This window comes from Blennius ocellaris (assembly GCF_963422515.1).
Source record: "Blennius ocellaris genome assembly, chromosome: 22".
NCBI classification, from domain to species: domain Eukaryota; kingdom Metazoa; phylum Chordata; class Actinopteri; order Blenniiformes; family Blenniidae; genus Blennius; species Blennius ocellaris.
Window position 1 is genome coordinate 3,088,872 of NC_137671.1, and position 16,556 is coordinate 3,105,427.

General features: G+C 43.9%; 2 protein-coding genes across 3 annotated transcripts; both read right to left on the reverse strand.

The window, feature by feature from the left end:
- Positions 1-318: 318 nt before the first annotated feature.
- On the reverse strand, positions 319-8,107 carry def6c (DEF6 guanine nucleotide exchange factor c; the record flags this gene model as incomplete). 2 transcript variants are annotated; one of them, XM_080517976.1, is made up of 12 exons in its annotated part: positions 319-660; positions 1,434-1,524; positions 1,608-1,806; positions 1,894-2,060; positions 2,249-2,356; positions 2,450-2,688; positions 3,233-3,341; positions 4,543-4,689; positions 4,772-5,002; positions 5,636-5,818; positions 7,281-7,421; positions 8,012-8,107. In XM_080517976.1, 12 exons carry the CDS (start codon positions 8,105-8,107, stop codon positions 455-457), a joined length of 1,917 nt encoding a protein of 638 aa, XP_080374102.1. In that variant the 3' UTR covers positions 319-454. The 2 variants fall into 2 exon arrangements, with proteins under 2 accessions (XP_080374102.1, XP_080374101.1); XM_080517975.1 differs by having other exon boundaries at positions 1,608-2,060.
- Positions 8,108-12,496: 4,389 nt separating this feature from the next.
- LOC308146379 (tetraspanin-7-like) lies at positions 12,497-13,612 on the reverse strand (the record flags this gene model as incomplete). Its single annotated transcript, XM_080518160.1, has 1 exon — positions 12,497-13,612. One exon carries the CDS (start codon positions 13,610-13,612, stop codon positions 12,497-12,499), a length of 1,116 nt encoding a protein of 371 aa, XP_080374286.1.
- Between the last annotated feature and the right edge of the window lie 2,944 nt (positions 13,613-16,556).

Sequence of the window (16,556 nt, forward strand, 5' to 3'; positions counted from 1 at the left end):
TAAAATAATTTGTTCATAACATCTAATGAAGCTGTGTTTTTTTTACTACAGTATACTATAGTAATTAATGATAGGGAAAAAATTACATTTAATTAAGTAAAAAACTTAAGAATATATCTAAAATGATCTAATATTGGTTTTCCTGTTTTGGTGTCTTCACTTGGCGCTGCAGGAAGAAACTAAGAATAACAATTGTTTTCATTCAAGTTTCTGAAGGAAGCATTTTAGTAGGTCCACAAAAAATATTGACAAAAATACATTTGTATTATTCATCATAAACTTTATTGTACAAAACTGTAAATCTCAGTCTTTGTCCGATGTGTTTTTATTTATACCTCCTCATCATTGTGAATGAGAAATTCAAAATATAAATATAATACAAGGCTTTTTGTACTTTTCCTCCACTCACTCTTAGTTTTACACAAATATTAATTTTGTTCTGATGTCTGACAGGTCACATCCGTCCGTTGGATTTATCATGCGAGTCGTCCGATTCGTCGGACAGGCTGACGGCCTCCATCTGCTCCTGCAGTCCATCGCGTTGTGTTTGGCTGTTCTGACTGCCTCGGATCTTAAACTTGGAGACAAACTCATTGCTGGCCAGTGCGAACTCCGTTTTGGGACATGAGCGCGTTGATAACAAACGATGATCCAAACGTTCTGTAGGAAAGACACAAAGATGTACGTTATTACAGTCGGAGGGATTTTAATGACTTTGGATGTGGGCTTAAGAGTCTGCATGTGTGGAGTTTGCATGTTGTTAATGTGCATGGGTTTTCTCCAGATACGTCAGATTCTCCCCGCAGCCCAAAAAGATGCTTGCTTTGTTTGCTGGTGACTCTAAATAGCTAATTGATGTTTCTTTGAGCAGGTTGGCTGGCGGCTGGAATAGACAACCAAGTCCCATTTGCAAAGAAACTGCACGCTTGGTCTAAATCTACATAATCGTTTATGAAGAGATACCGAAAGTGAGACGGCTTCCTTTCCACAGAAGCAGAACAGTAAGTTTAAAACACACATGAACTGAGATAAGTTAGAGAGCATCATAAAGCTCATCATACCATAAAACCTGGTCCACAATTTATTTTGAGGAGTAATTTCCTGTCCTCTGATTGTTTTTCCTCGATTAAAAACCCCGCAGGCCCTTCATCCCTCGTCTTCAAATCATCCTCCTTGAAAAGCTTTTTCGAATGCATTGTCCACGTTTAGAAATATGTTTCACTTTAGACTTCACATTTAGGTTCTCGTGTGTCTTTTCTATGAGGTCCAGAGTTTTGTTCCAGGTCTGCGTTTGCCCCGCCCTCATGTGCTCCTCCGACTCGCTACGATTTCCTTTCCTGCAGCCTGCTTTTCACCCCGCGATCAGCTGCGATCGGCTGCGATCAGCTGATCGTCCGCCGCAGAAAAACATGCACGGATGCCTTGAGAAGCACCTGCGGGAGAGATGGGCTTCATCAGGCGGTTCAGCTGGACGTTCCAGTGTCGTACGTGTTGGCTGGCGTTCCTCAGCTTCTCCTGAACTTCCTGCAACCGCGGAACCAAACAAGCAGCATCAGAATCGTTGTTCCAGGACGAGGATCTATTGAAAGTGTGTTTTGGATACTCACCTCCAGGTGCTGGTGGCTCCTCTGGCGGGACGCCTGCAAGTCCTGCAGCTCCTGAGAGGCGGAGTAGAGGGCCGAGGGGGTTTCCTCGTCGGCGCTCCCGTCTGAGGCCTCCTGTACCGGGCTGAGGTTGTGCGAGGCTCTCTGCTGCTCCTGGAGGAGCATGAACTGCCTCTTCTTCTCCTCCTCGGCCCTCAGCACTCTGAGGAATGCAAGGAGCAGCTGATGAAAGCGGTTAACTCCATCGCACGCGTGTTTTGAAGTGAAGATGGGAGGCGGCTGGGCGAACCTCTGCAGCTCCAGTCCGGCCCGCTCCTCCTCCTGCCGAGCCTGGATCTCCATGGTGAGGGCCGCCTCCAGTTTCCGCTGAGTCAGCTCCAGCTCTTTAATCCTTTTCTTCTGCTGCTCCGCCTCCTTTTCCTTCTCCTGCATCTCAGCCTGCATGCTGTCTCTCACCTGGGTGCACAACACGCACGCACGAACGCAGCTGAGTGGAAAGAAGTGACCTATACCCGAATCACTTTTTCCAGGAACCTTGTCGCCATTTCTCTGAATCGTTGACTTTGACGCCGTGTTTCCACAGATCAGAGTCGTTAACGTGGGCTGTGAAATAAATTTTTTTTTCAATAAAGTTTAATCCTCACCATCTCAGCCTCTTTCAGCTGTCTCTCCAGCTCCATCTGCACCTCCTTCTGTTTCCTCCTCTCTCTCTCCTCCGCCTCCCGTCTGCGTGTTTCCAATTCTCGTGCATGCTGCGAGACACACACACGCATACACACACGTCATGCATCACGCAAAAGTAAAAGTTGCATCTGCAGTTCGCCGCTCTGTGGTTCGGTTCCTACCTGGATGATGTTTTCTATCTCCATGTCCTGCCTCCCCTTCTCCCTCTCCAGCTTCTCCAGCTCCTGGATGGTCAGGTCGTCCGATTGGCTGCTGCGGCTGCTGCGGCTGCTGCAGCTGCTGCGGCTGCTGCGGCTGCGCTCCCGCTGGCTGTGTTCCCGCTGGACGCGCCGCTTCGCCTTGAGCTCGTAGTGAAGCGAGCGCTTCCCCTCGCTCTGAAGACGCAGCGCCGTTTGTATGGCTGATGATTGGATTGAGGTAGAAAGTTGAAGTTGGGGCAAGAGACATTTTTAACATAATCCTAAAAGTATTGGCAGGGAAAACATGTAAATAACTGTTATTGTCGTACAGCTGTGACTGAGGTTTCAGCACTGTGTGAGCTAGTCTAATGAGTGATTCCCTCATTAAGTCATTAACTTATCTTGAAATAAAGAACAACATACAGACCGATAACAATAAAACCATGGAGATAAATTGCCAAAGCGAACCCTTTAATAAAATAATCACAAAAGCAGCACTGATTTTTACCATGTTAAAGCCTTTACACTTGATATACTGCACACTGCATCTTCACAATAAGGGTCACATGTATGATTAACTTCACTATTATTGATTAATTTGCAGATGTTTAGGTAAACAAAACATTACAAATCAAGGTGTAACGGTCTAAAACACTATTATATAGTCTCTCAACAAAAGATAAAACAATCATCCTGCAGCTTGATTTGTTTGGAACTGTGACTCAGTCACTGCGTAACTCCTCCTGGTTCTATACACCAACGCACCTTGAGTCCATTCCACCTTCTGTCTCTGGTCCGACGCGCTCATCTCGAAGGTTTTGTTGTGGGTTTTCACGCAGAACATGCAGCGCTTTCCTTCCCTGTCTGGAATCGGCTGAAACACAAGATAAACGTGTGTGTATTTAGTTTCCCACAAAGCCAGATGAGATATAGAAGACAAGACATGTGAGGAAATGTCAGCCGGGACTTCGTTTTAAAGAAATTTTCAACGAAAACTCTGCGGGTTCTGTAATACCAAGTTTCACCACAGGAGGCACTCGCGAACAGAGGTGTTAGTTCTGAGGCCATATACAGGCCATTTCACCCAAAAGGAAGTAGAGCAGTAAAATTCAAGCGGAGGAATCTTTCATTGATTCCACTTTTCTTGGGAAATTTCAAGTTGCTTCCTTTGTCATTCTCACACGCTGATCTGATTCACACGAGCAAATATGGGAACAGAGTTGATATCGTGAACAAACATGTCAGTGGAGCATGTTTGTGTGACAATGAGGTGTGAAGCAGCTCAGCCTTGAGCAGATACGGTGCTGTTGTCGTGGAGAGATTCATTTCCTTTGCTCGGCGCTTCGTCCAATCACTTCACGACAAACACAAGCAACAATGCACATAAAACTCTCGTTTGAATAATCCTCTTTGCAGGTGACGTAAGTCAAGAGTGTTTGTTGATCCCTTGCAAACTGAAATCAGAACCTATTGCAAGAGTCAAATTAGAGAATGTAAAAAAGATTCAGAAATCAGAATCTTTCTAAGGTAAAATAGCTGCATTATAGCCTTTAATACAAATGTTTGGGCAACGCTAAATAATTCCCATTGTAAGACATACAAATACATTTGGAAAATATTGCCAATTATTCAATATTATGCTTCAAAAACTAATGTACGTTTTCCATTTTAACTATAACACTTTGTAAACAGGGCCTGAGAAAGGCAGCGACCTCCCTCTCACAGTTGATTCACTAAAACAAGTGAAGCCAAACAACAGAACACACATCCAGCTTTCCAGGTGTAGATTATTATTATTATTTTTTTTTCTGGTTTTATTTGACATATATAAATCCCTCTATTTGACAGACTCACACACAGCCTCCAGTGTCCCTTGTGATCTCTGGTAGAGGAAGTCCCAGACCTTGAAAAGCTTCATTATTTAAATCTTACACTTTTCAAAATGCACAATATATATATATATATATATATATATATATATATATATATATATATATATATATATATATATATATATATATATATATATATATATATATATATATATATATATATAATTTCCATGTCTGACTCACCTCGATGACGCAGTTTTTATCCAGCTGGATCGCGCCTCTCTTGTCTTTAAGGGCCTCGCTTACGTAGTAAGCCATGGAGGAGGGCTTCAGCACGAACCAGCGCTCGGTCCAGTTCCTGCGCACGTGTCCCTTCTTCCACATGTAACCCTGCCAGACGAGGGGTTGGAGTAAGAAAAGACAGACTGGTGGAGAGGTGGAGCGTTGCTGCACGGGAGGCCGAGCGGCTCACCCTCTTCAGAACGTTGTGATACATCTCCAGGAAGACCTCGTCCAGGGCCAGGCTGAAGGCCTCGGCGCTGGTGACCCTCAGCAGCCGACCTGCGCCCATGTGCTCCAGGAAGCTCCACACCGACACGCCGTCCTCCTGCACTGAGGCATCCTGGGATATCAGGTCCTCCATGGGCTTCTCGTCCCACTCCTGACTCATGGCCGTACAGATCTTCTTGAGGAGATACTCCACCTGAGGGCATTCAAACAAACACAACTCAGGTTTTTTTTTTACTTCGCGCACTCATCCGACAGCTGGATTTCAAATGGAAACATTTACTAAAATAGAACATTAATCATTCCAGTTGCACTTCTACATGTGGAAAGCTACTGTGCCGATTGCACAGAAGCAGTTTATTTTTGTCCCTTGCGACAGGAAACCAAAAGCATTATGGAGGAAGTGCAGGAAGGAAGAAGCTCATTAACATACTTACTTGCACTTGCTTTTTTCTTCTGCAGTAAAAAAGAAAAATGTCAGACCACGTGACAGTGTCAGGACACAAGCTTGTCCAGAGGTCTGCAGTCTTTATGACCCGAGAGGCTTTTTGTGAATTTCCACCAAACTAAATCAAACTGTAGTTGCAAAACATGTCTAAACCTTAAGATTAGGCTAAAATTTCGGGTGTTTTGTATCAGATTTTGGTGGATTCAACCGACTTTTTCAACATTTTTTATACAATCTAGCTGTTTTATCCATTTTGGCTTTTGTAAATCAGTTTTTTTTTCTCATTTCTAAGCTTATTTTAGTCTTATTTTACTCTTATGGATGGATGGATGGATGGATGGATGGATGGATGGAATCCAAACTCTCCTCAGCTTCTCTCACCTCCTCTGTTATCATCACCAGTGGGTAGCGATCCTCAGACAGGAGGTTAAACAAACAGAAGAGCTTGAAATTGTCTCTCTCCGACAGCAGCGCCCCCTGTGGCGCCGCCTTGAAGTTCTTCTTCATGGTCATCATCCAGCACAGGTCGTCAAATTTCTCCTTATCGAACATCCCCTCCTGCACCTGGAAGTAAACGCTTACAATCAAACCGGGGAGAGTTTCCAGCCACTAAACAGTGGCGAGTGCCGCTTCAAATCAAAACTGTACAAGTAAAATCAACCAAGGCCTCGTTTTCAAGTGAAAATGCATCGCTTTTGCATTTTAGGTTAAGAAAAGTTTCATGTGTACAAAACGATGCTTTGAAAACAATGTCTGTTTCCTGTCAAATGGCAGAAACTATGGGAACAATGCACTTATATCATGCCAGGCCACTAGTGGGTGCTGTTGGTCGTTATTGTAATGAATCCACACAGCGCACAGAACAACACACGGTAAAAACTATAAAACTACCAAGTCCAGGAGAATGTGAACTGGGAGTCATGACACTCTGGAGGAAATATTGTTCTTATTGTCCATCTTTCGATAACTTCCACCATGGGAGCTGTTTTCAACAAGCTGTTTTCAGAGACTCACTGTTGTTGTGTAAACAGACTCACGAAAGTTTTCAGTTTTTATTCGAAAAAGTTGTCGGGCCTAAATTAAACTCACACGCTTGTAAATATTACAGCTACGAAGGCAAGGCAGCACAGAAACGTGACAATGCTCTATAATTTCCAGGTTTTTTTTAAAAGAATAATTGTTGTTTTACCTGCAAAATACGAAGCTTATGAGTAAGATCATTTTTACTTCTGCGGTACTGCCATTTTTGCTGATCGTGATCACACTATGTAAAGGGTCGAGAACAACTGGAGACACTCCACAGCTGAGTTGAAATGACATTTAGTAACTGATTAGTGACAGGCTCAGTTCATGAAGTCACGCTGTCCGTCGCTCTGCTGACACAGAAACTTCAGAGGGTTGTAAAACTGACATCACAAAGCACGGGAGTTCACCAAGCCAACCAAGGAAAAGTAACAAATTACAGTTACTCGCTGCTTTTTCAAAGATAATGGAGTTACTGGAGCAATTATAACAAATGAAACCTAACTAGTTCCGTGGAAATGTGGAGTTGCATGACTTTTGATTGTTTCTTTTGCAGTGTATTTTTATAGAGTTGCTGTGAAACATGTCAGCTCAGCAGGTCACACTAGTGACTGAGTAACTCCCAAGTTCAATCGAGGTTACACCGGTTAGTGGGACATAGAACCCATTAAAACTTCACTACACATTAATGTAATCAGTTACTCATCATTTCCATAAATAACAGGATCACAGTAATCAATTACTTTATATTACTTCACAACAGTTTAAACGCTTTCGAGGTGTTAAAGGGGTTAATTACATTAAGGAGTTCACTCACAAAATGTACATTTGATTCAAAGCAAACTATAATTGCAATAAATAGAAATATACAATTAATTACAAGAGTCATGGGGGGATTATAATCTTACTGAGCTTCATTTTTTTAATAGTATAAACACCTTCAGTGGTACTTTTTGCCACATTAAACCATATAAACTCCTGCAAACGTGATTTTTTTTTCTACCTTATCCAGTATGTATTTGTTGAGGTAGGGCATGTAGCCATGATTGGACACAGGGCCATCGTCGTCGTCCTGGAAGTGTTCCTCCAGGGCCACCGGGTCGTGCGGGATGTTGAGGACGGTGTACAGGTTGTGAGAGAGCACCTGAGAGGAGAGACGCACACACTTCACGCATGTTGTTTTTGTTTTTTTTTGTCCCGCACACTCCCATATGTTTCCTCACACACATGCCTCAGTCTGTGAGCGTGTTGGGACAGCTGTCTGCTCTTCCCCCCCCCTGGATTCCTCACACCTTGTAGGTGTTCAGTCAGGCTTGTAGCGACTGGACGGGAAGCAACATAACAGACGCGCACCGAGTTGGAAACGAGACATTTACGCGCCGTGTTTTTTATTAACAACTCTTCACAGTGGGGCAGTTGTTTGTTTCTGGGCCACAGGAAACGGTCGGACTTTGAGCTTAAAGCTTAAAGTGGCCACTCACGTCTAATTTGAGCAGTTTTTACACTATTTTAATTTATATTTACGCTACATCGTCCCTCCGATCACAACGCCGCTCCAGATATTCTATTCTAATAAGTGAACGCACGTAACGACCAAGACCAGTTGGTCTTCGGAGAGACGGAAACTTGAGCTTTAACTCGAAATATCAGAATAAATGTGTCCGTGTCCACTGTCCCGTCACGACCCGCGGCTTCCCTCGTCCCCATAAACGTCTCCCAGGCGGTCCCGCTTACCTTTAACTGCGATTTGGACACTTTTCCGCACTTTTCCACGTCCAGCGAGGTGAAGGCGTACCAGATGGACTTGAGGAGTTCGGCTTTCAGGTCCATTTCGTGGGAGGAAGCGGTGCGCGTAAAGCCACTACATTTCCCAGGCGGCGCGAGGCGGCTTTTACGCAGCGACGAGGATTTGCCAGAGGACAAAAAAAATGTGGGGCAGAGCGCAGAGAGACAGCCCTGCAGACTGCAAAAGACCACAAGCAATCACATGTAGGGCAGACCTGAAGAGGCGGAGAGTCGCGTAAAGTCCGGAGTCCCGCAAGAATTAGATTTCAATTGACAGATTTTCAAGTTTGTTTGTTGTTTTTTTTAAACAACGTTTTTTCCACAGATTTGAGAGAAACTTCACGTTAACAAAGAACAATTTCACAAAGGCAAAGCTGTGCCTGACTGCATTTCCAAGGCCTATGACATAAATCCACAGAGTAAATGCAGAGTTCGAGTGCCTCACAACGCTGCCGACTGAAAACCAACCAAGGAAAAGGCCAATCCGTGTTATTATCAGATTCAGCCGACTTGCAGGAGCTTTACAGACACACCCATGTGAGAGAGAAAGCCCCAGGGCATGTTTACTTGAGCAGACTGGAAATGGGCAAAGTCCAGGGAAGGCCTCAATATGCAAGACATTTACAGTTATTAGAAACATCTGATTTACGTTAAAGAATGGTGCCACAACACCCTGAAAACACCTGAGGGTGTCCCTAGATTGGAGCAATTGATCAAATATCTCTGCGAGTTTATACTTTGTGCGTGATTTAATTGCTAGTGGAGATGTGACCTCAACTTGAGGCCAAACAGCAAGGGCAGTGTGATCAGACAGAGAGCCTCAGCAAGCTTTGTTGGAGCAAAATAGGCTAATCAATAGAATAATTAGGTCATGAAAATGGTTGTCACTGTGTGGAGGGAACAGCCTAAAGCCTCTGCGTCGGAGCAGTGATATATGAAGGGTTTAAGGTAAACTCGGAGGCTAAATAATGAACCTCCCCGTCATATTTTCTATAATGGCGGATCTTTATAAACTAATCAATGCTGGATGGTGCTGCTGTGTTTCATCAGGCTCCGCCGGGGCATCTGCCGCTGCGGTTGTTGTTTCCCCTCCAAGGGCGGATCTAATCACCACCACGGTCTCAGGTGCGTGGTGGAAATGAGATGTCACTGAGGCAGCCATAACTCAGGATTGACCTGCCGAAGGTCTCAGACAGAGATCGACCGCTGCCAAACACAAGAATTTAAAGCTCCGGCACATTTCCAACCTGGCCCTTCTCATAAAAACAAAGCCTGGTGGAGCTTTTCAAGCTGCAGTCGCTGGACTCATAACCTTCTACTGTATAGGATGGATATCACGCTTTATTTAGGAGCTTAAAATACTACAAAACATGCATTATTTAAGTCATAATTAAATAGCTTTGGGCTATTACAGCAAGGATCACATCTAAATTGTACAGTATAATAATGTAAATAGGAATACAGTGTGAATAGAAAGCCGTTTTTCTACACTGAGCAACACTTTGGTTTTTGCTCCCATTTTTTAATGCGCTGAGCTCAAAGATGTAAAACTTCTCTATATACAAAAAAGACCTATTGCTCTCAAATATTGATCACAAATCTGTCTAAATCTGTGTTGGTGAGCACTTCTCCTTTGCCCAGATAACCCATCCCACCTCACAGTTTATCAAGATGCTGATTAGTTAATGCCTGAAAAAAAGTGGCCTGACTTGGGGGAAGAGACTAAATATGACCTCCTTGTTTACAATATAGGATTTTGAAAGAAAAAGGAAGAAATGTGGAAGTTACTTTGAAAAGGTTCCACATTTTACTGCAGCTTAGACAACATATTTAAGTTAATTCAAATTGCAAATGATTATTGGAATTGTAGAGCTGGTTTTGTATTTAGACCCCAAAAAATTATGGGATTTATTAGCTACTACAGTGTAAAGAAGCTCAAATGTAGTTGCTATGGTAGAGTCTGCTGTGGTTTTTACAGTGTAATAATAGACATTATGGGAAACTTAAGGCTGCTACTAGAGATTGATTGCAGATTGATTGCAGTGTACACAGTTTAGTGCCGTAATGAACACAATTCAGATTGATAATACCTACAACAGAAAACAGCTGGAATGTACCATCCACATACAATATGTTTCTCTTAATGTTGAAGGATTTTAAGCAAAGGAACATCGGGAAAAGTGGGGCAATATAATAAAGAGCTGCTCTAATGTAATAAATACTGAATAATTCAGTCAAATGCAAAGGATTATGGGAACATTTAGGAAAGTAGAAAACAGATATAATGTCTATACTGTACAAATCAAATATTTTGGGGGAAAATAGGCACATCTGCAGTATTGAAAAGCTCCTGGTGGAGTTTTATAGTGAATAAAGAATTAGAGAAAATGTCTGAAGAACGACAGTACAAACTATTGTATATACATTTCTGTAAATTATTATCTGCTATCCCACACTGATTATATTCTTGTTGTGAGTAAAGAATTGAAAGTCAGGCTCCTCCGGTTGACAGCAGGCAAAGTTTCTTTTGTGTTTATTGTTCACAGTTACAGTTCACAGGCTCAATCATGCTTGTTTTTGCAATTATTACAATAGATTATACAATATTGTTCACAATGCAATTATATGATGATTAGTCTAAGCTACGAAACAGACATGATGATCAAAGCAGGGAGAATAAAATAACATGTTGTGATCCTAAACCAGGAACAGTAATAACTTTATAGTAAAAAAAATTAGTAAAAAAACAGTTTGTGGATGAAACTCAAATCTTGTATATATTTACAGCTGAAAATTGTGGTATTATAGCACATAATCGAATGAAAAAAGTCTTTCTTTGACATTTTACAAGGATTTAAGCTACTTCTAATACTGTCAAAATACAGTAAATTAAGTGAATTAAAAAGGGCTGATCTGATCCAAACCTCTTGCCGTTTCATGCTAAAAGTGAAGCCGAGTCATGCAAACACACAATGTCACATTATTTTGGGGGTACTTCAGTGTTGTGCTTCCAGTCTGGAAGAAAACAGAGGGAAAGTAATGTTTAGAAACCTCGGCGTCCGTCTGCGGTGTAAACGGCACAAAAAGAGGCGGCGAGCTGTTTTCACAAGTTTTCATTTTTTTTTTTTTGCAGAAGCACCGTTGGAGCACAGTTTCAGCTCTGTGATGGGAAATGACGCAGAATTGAACGTCTGCTGAACAGACAGACTAAATAATCCCGAGTGGAAACCTGCTGGTGAGCATTCCTGTGCATTCAGATGTGCAATTTAGGAAAACACTGAGGTGAACGTTCAATCCAAGCTGGGTTCCCCTCGAGAGAACATGTAGAGAACCTTAATAATTCATGCCGCCAATTAAACTAAAGACAATCCTTTACAAAAATAAATAAAAAAAAAAATTGGACCAATTCTGCAGTTTCTGGAATCTGAACAGATTCTGCAAAAAAACTAAACAACTAGTAGAAAGCAGTGTTGTAAATAATGCATTACAAAGTGGCTTGTTACTGTAATCACATTACTTTTGTCAGGAACAAACAAGCGGTCGAAATCACTAGCGTGTCCGTTAGCGTTAGCTGAAATTGTCCCTGACAGTAATTATCTCGGTGAACTCCTGTTAACTGGAGGACGATTGTTCATAAACTCGCTCGTTTTCACAGTAACATAGAAGATATCAGACATTAGCATTAGCATTAGCTTGTAGTCCACAATGAGCTTCAGCAGCCTTGAATAAATTTATTTTTCTTTCTCAGAGCTCTCTGCAGCATTCGTTTTAAAAACTTCCAGATCATAGAGCATCTTCCTCCCACTGATTGAAAGTTCAGTTAATGTATGATAGCAACGCTACAATAATACAGCTATGTACACATTGATTAAACATCCTAACTGAGACCTCCAAATGAAAGTAATGCAAGAGTTGTTTTGCAAACAAACGAGTTACTTTTTATTCTCAGAAAGTACTAAAGTAGCTACTTTTTAAACAAGGTACCTGGTATCAAATAGTACATTTTAGGAACCGGCACCACACTTGTAAACAGAATATTAGATGACCTTTGTTCCACCTCGGTGGAGTTTGATTGACCAGTTGAGTGTAAAACAGCTGTAAAGTGGAAGTTTCTGAAACTAGGAGGTTATTTAAATTGAAATTTCTCAATTCAGCATTTCCCTAAAATAAGATTTTGTCAACAAGAGCCAACTTCCCTTCAACTTTGAGTAAATTGTGTCTGGCCTTGGGTCACGGTATTAATGCCGCAAATATAATCTCTCCTCCAGGTTTGACGGCGTTGACCGATGGTCTTCGCTTGGCATCGACTTTACGGGATCTTTACCTCTGGAGGCTCCAGACACTTTCTTCCCTATTTTCAGCTCATTTGCACTCACCGACTCCAAACTGTCTACAAATTGGTCCGGGACAAGCTTGTTCGTGGCCTTAAATCAATCAATGCGCCACCACGCGGCGGTGCTGCCTCGGCGCCATCTTGTTGGCCAGGAGACAAGCCAGCGCGATGCCGCCGATCTGCGTGAAGGCCAGTCCCAGCACCGTGGCGGCGATGTGGAAGACGTTGTCGTTGACCAGGCTGAAGACTTTGCGGAAGCAGCCGTGCGGATGGATCCCCGCCGCCGCCACCCCTTCCACGCCGTCGTCCGTCAGCAGGGGCCGGTTCCTGCAGCCCTTGCGCCGCACGCAGCAGCTGTCCGGCAGGGCCACCGAGGTGCCGTTCTCGTTGGGGACGAAGACCATGTGCTGGATGGCCCAGTCCGACGTGAGCCAGTCGCGCCAGCCCTCGGCGCCGCAGCACTCCAGGGCCCTCTGCAGGCTGTCTAGGGCGTCGGCACGGCCCTCGTCCTCGGTGTAGCCCAGCACCGCTCGCTGTAGGCCGCTGCGAAACCCTCCGGCGATGTCCTCGCGGTAGAAGAGGCCCGAGAGGCCGGCGGCCAGACCGCCGACGAGCGCCGCGAGCTGGAAGTACCCGTAAGCCCGCAGGACGCCGGGCAGGTTGGCGGCGACGCCGAGGCACCCCAGGAAGCCCCAGGCGGTGACGGCGGCCCCCGTGGACAGGAGGATGAGCGGGGCGTTGGGGTACTTGTTGGCCGACAGCAGCATGTAGTCCGCCAGGGAGATCTGCGCCCACACGCCCATGGTGAAGATGGCCAAGCCGGCCGCCCAGAAGAGGCAGCTGAACGCCAGCAGACCCAGCCGGAGGAGGTGCATGACTCCCACCGGGCGGCAGCAGGGCGGGGCGGCGGCGGCGGCGGCGCCCGCCGAGGGGGGTGCGGGGGGCGCCAGCGAGGCGTCTGAGCCCACGGACAGAGACAGACGCTGGTGTTGCACCTGGCTCTGCTGGTGGAGCTGCTCGTCCGGCTGCTGGTAGGGGGCCAGCAGGTAGCCGGGGATGGCGGAGGGCCGGCGGGGAAGAGGCGGGGGGGAGAACAGGTCGAGACCCCGCGGGGAGGAGAGGCGTCGCACGGCCAGCTGCTCGCGCTCCCAGTCCAACGCTCGTCTGCTGGGACTGGGACGGACCGACAGCGAGTTGTAGGACAGTGAAGACCTCATGATGCCTCCTCAAGCTTTATCTACTCCCCCTCTCTCTCTCTCTCTCTCTCTCTCTTTTTTACACCCCCCCCACCCCCACTTGTCTCTCGTCCTTACTTTATCAGCGCCTTCGCTCTCCTCCTCCCGCAACACACAAGCCTCCTCCTGCCTCTTTACGACCGTTATTAATCCGCCACCAGCAACCCCAACGCCAGTCGGACAGTAAATCACAGCGATGGGGGGGGGGGGGGCCACGGACGCGTTGAGTCGTTATCTACATACGCAGCCGCCGTGTTTACGCCCTCTCTATCTGCTTATTCCCACTCTTCTTTCCACCTGCATGATCGCCAACGCTCCAAATCCATCCAACCGACGGTCACGTCCCAACATCCGCCCGCCGCCTGCTGCCCCTTCGTTCTGGTCCAGACGAGACTCGATATGCAGGGGAGGGGCGGACCGGGGGAATCCAGCCATGCACACCCTCTCTCGGCGTGGAGGAGACATCCCTTAGTGTTTAACAGTTTTTTGTTTGTTTTTTCTCCCTATTTGCAGCTTTAAGGAGGTGAAAGAACAAAACCCAGCAGCTGTGCGACGAATGCGTTGACATTTAAAGTCAGGCAATGAAAGTCTTAAAAACTTAAAGGCGTTATTGTGTCGTCTCGGCAAGGAAACTCCCACCTGAAGGGAAATACAGCACCGGATTTTTACGATTAGTTATTAAGAAGAGAACTGATCACCGACTCGACAGGGACTGTTTACATATTAATTTGCAAAAAGAAAAATCTATATCTTCTTCTCATTGAGGATTTTTGTCTTGCCACAAATCAAAATCTATGATGAACACAGATATGTGCAAAATAAAACTGTGTTCACTAATAACATTCAGTAAATTCATTTCTCCTTTAATATTTTCAAAGACCTTTGTTTTTACACTTTAAAAAAAAATTGTTTTGTAGGATTTTGATCCATAAGCTCTCTGATGGGGCGCCACTTGTACGTTCTCCTGCCTGGTTATTTCTTTTTGTGCATTATAACGAATAAATCTGGGTTATCCTGCGGTCATCTTTGCTCATGTGCAATAGTTGAGTTTGTCTCAGTAAAACTGCCTTGAGATGACCATGTTGTATTTTGCTCTATATAAATAAGTGAATTGAATCCTGTTTGTTTCACTCGTGCTGTTTCTGCTTTGCCTCTTGCTACAACATTGTGTTGATTAAAGAGGCCTTAGAATGATGATTAAATGATATAATGTCCAAAAAACAAATAATTCAGTGTTTACAGTTTACGTCTCTTTGAAAGGTAGCTGTAAGATTCATGCTTTAATATGCAAAATCACATCAGAGCAGACATGTTAAGCTACATAATTCTATTAAGGTAAATTTGATTATTCATTGTCAATCATCCATTGTTGCCTCAGATTAGCTTCAATCTTTTGCTGATTCATGAATTTAAGCATAATGTCATTATTAAAAGCTTCTAACCAAATTCTAGAAATACGATGTATAAATGTGTTGTGTTGTCAAGTCTCTCCATTCAAATTAAAGTTATATTCAAACAAGCCATATTCTGAACCAGTGCGAATGTTTGTGTGTCGATTAATTCTGAATGTGTCTCCTATTATGTTCGATGGCCTTTCAACTTAGTCACACTTTGCTTGTCATCACAGGGAAATACATGTTCAAGTGTTAATGAGTTGATGAACGCAAAAACTCACCAAACTGTTGGGTTTCTCTTCCTTCGGTCGAATTGAAGCTCGCTTTATTTACAATATAGGACCTAATATACAAAGAAAACAAAGTCCACAAGAGACAGTGGAACCCAGGCGGACCGACAACCAGAACACAGAGGTGACGGCCAATATAAACCAAAGCCACCAGGTGAAACACATCAGGGCGGGGAGCGGCAATCAGACACATGGAGGAAGAAGTCAACGAGCCTGGAACGAGAGATAGAGTCATGCCATGTTTACAAAAACATTTCATTTACACAAACACCCAATAAAAACCCGTGGAGCTACTGTGAGCATGATGAACCTGGAGGTGAAACCGTGTAATGACGAGCATAAATCCATGCTGGCCAATCAGAATCCTGGAAAAAAAAACCAACAACAACAAATCAACAAATGGTATTAATTACATCTTATTCCTTCAGCTTTGTGATTGTTGTTTGTTTGGACCGATAGAGAAGTGGAGCTCCTCCTAAACGTGACCTTAAGAGTACAAAACAAGTAAAATACAAGTAAATATTGACTGGGAATTGTATCAAATAGGCATATTGGCTATTTTTAGAACAGCAACTGTAAACACGTCGCACACATATGATGCTGATGACGCTTCTGTCGCATGCTGTGACGTTAAATAAAGTTGAATTGAAAATACGAGGCAAATAATTGTGGATCCTTTGATTCAGGTGGGAAAAAAACCCATAACCACAAAAATCCATACTGACACGTTGGAGAATAGTCAACTAATAATAAATGACTATTTTACTGAAGAAAATAATTAAAAGTGGAGACGTGATCTATGAAATGGACTGTAATGTGCACACATTGGGATACTTCCACATTTTTCTACCAGTTCTATTGCTTTATCGATCGGTTCTGCATAGGAGGAACGCTCAAGGTGAGCTAAAAATAGAAACTCATTTGCAGAACCGTTTATTGCTCAGTGGTTTCATGCTGGTGACTCCTGCCTCGCCCATTTGCACTGTCGGAGCTAATTAATGCCTCTCAGTTAATTAAACACACTCAAATCCCTCTTTTTTTTATGACGAAAACTATAATACTGCCATAATGACAGAGAAGGGAAAGCCCTGACAAACTGGCTTGCAGAGGACGGGGGAGTGCAGACTGTGACTTCTTCTCATGCAGGCTCAGAAACACGACTTTAAAGTTTTTCTCATTTTTAACTCTATTTTTGAAGCATCAGTTGTAAAATGAGGAAGCGAGCGGTGACGGCACTTGTCA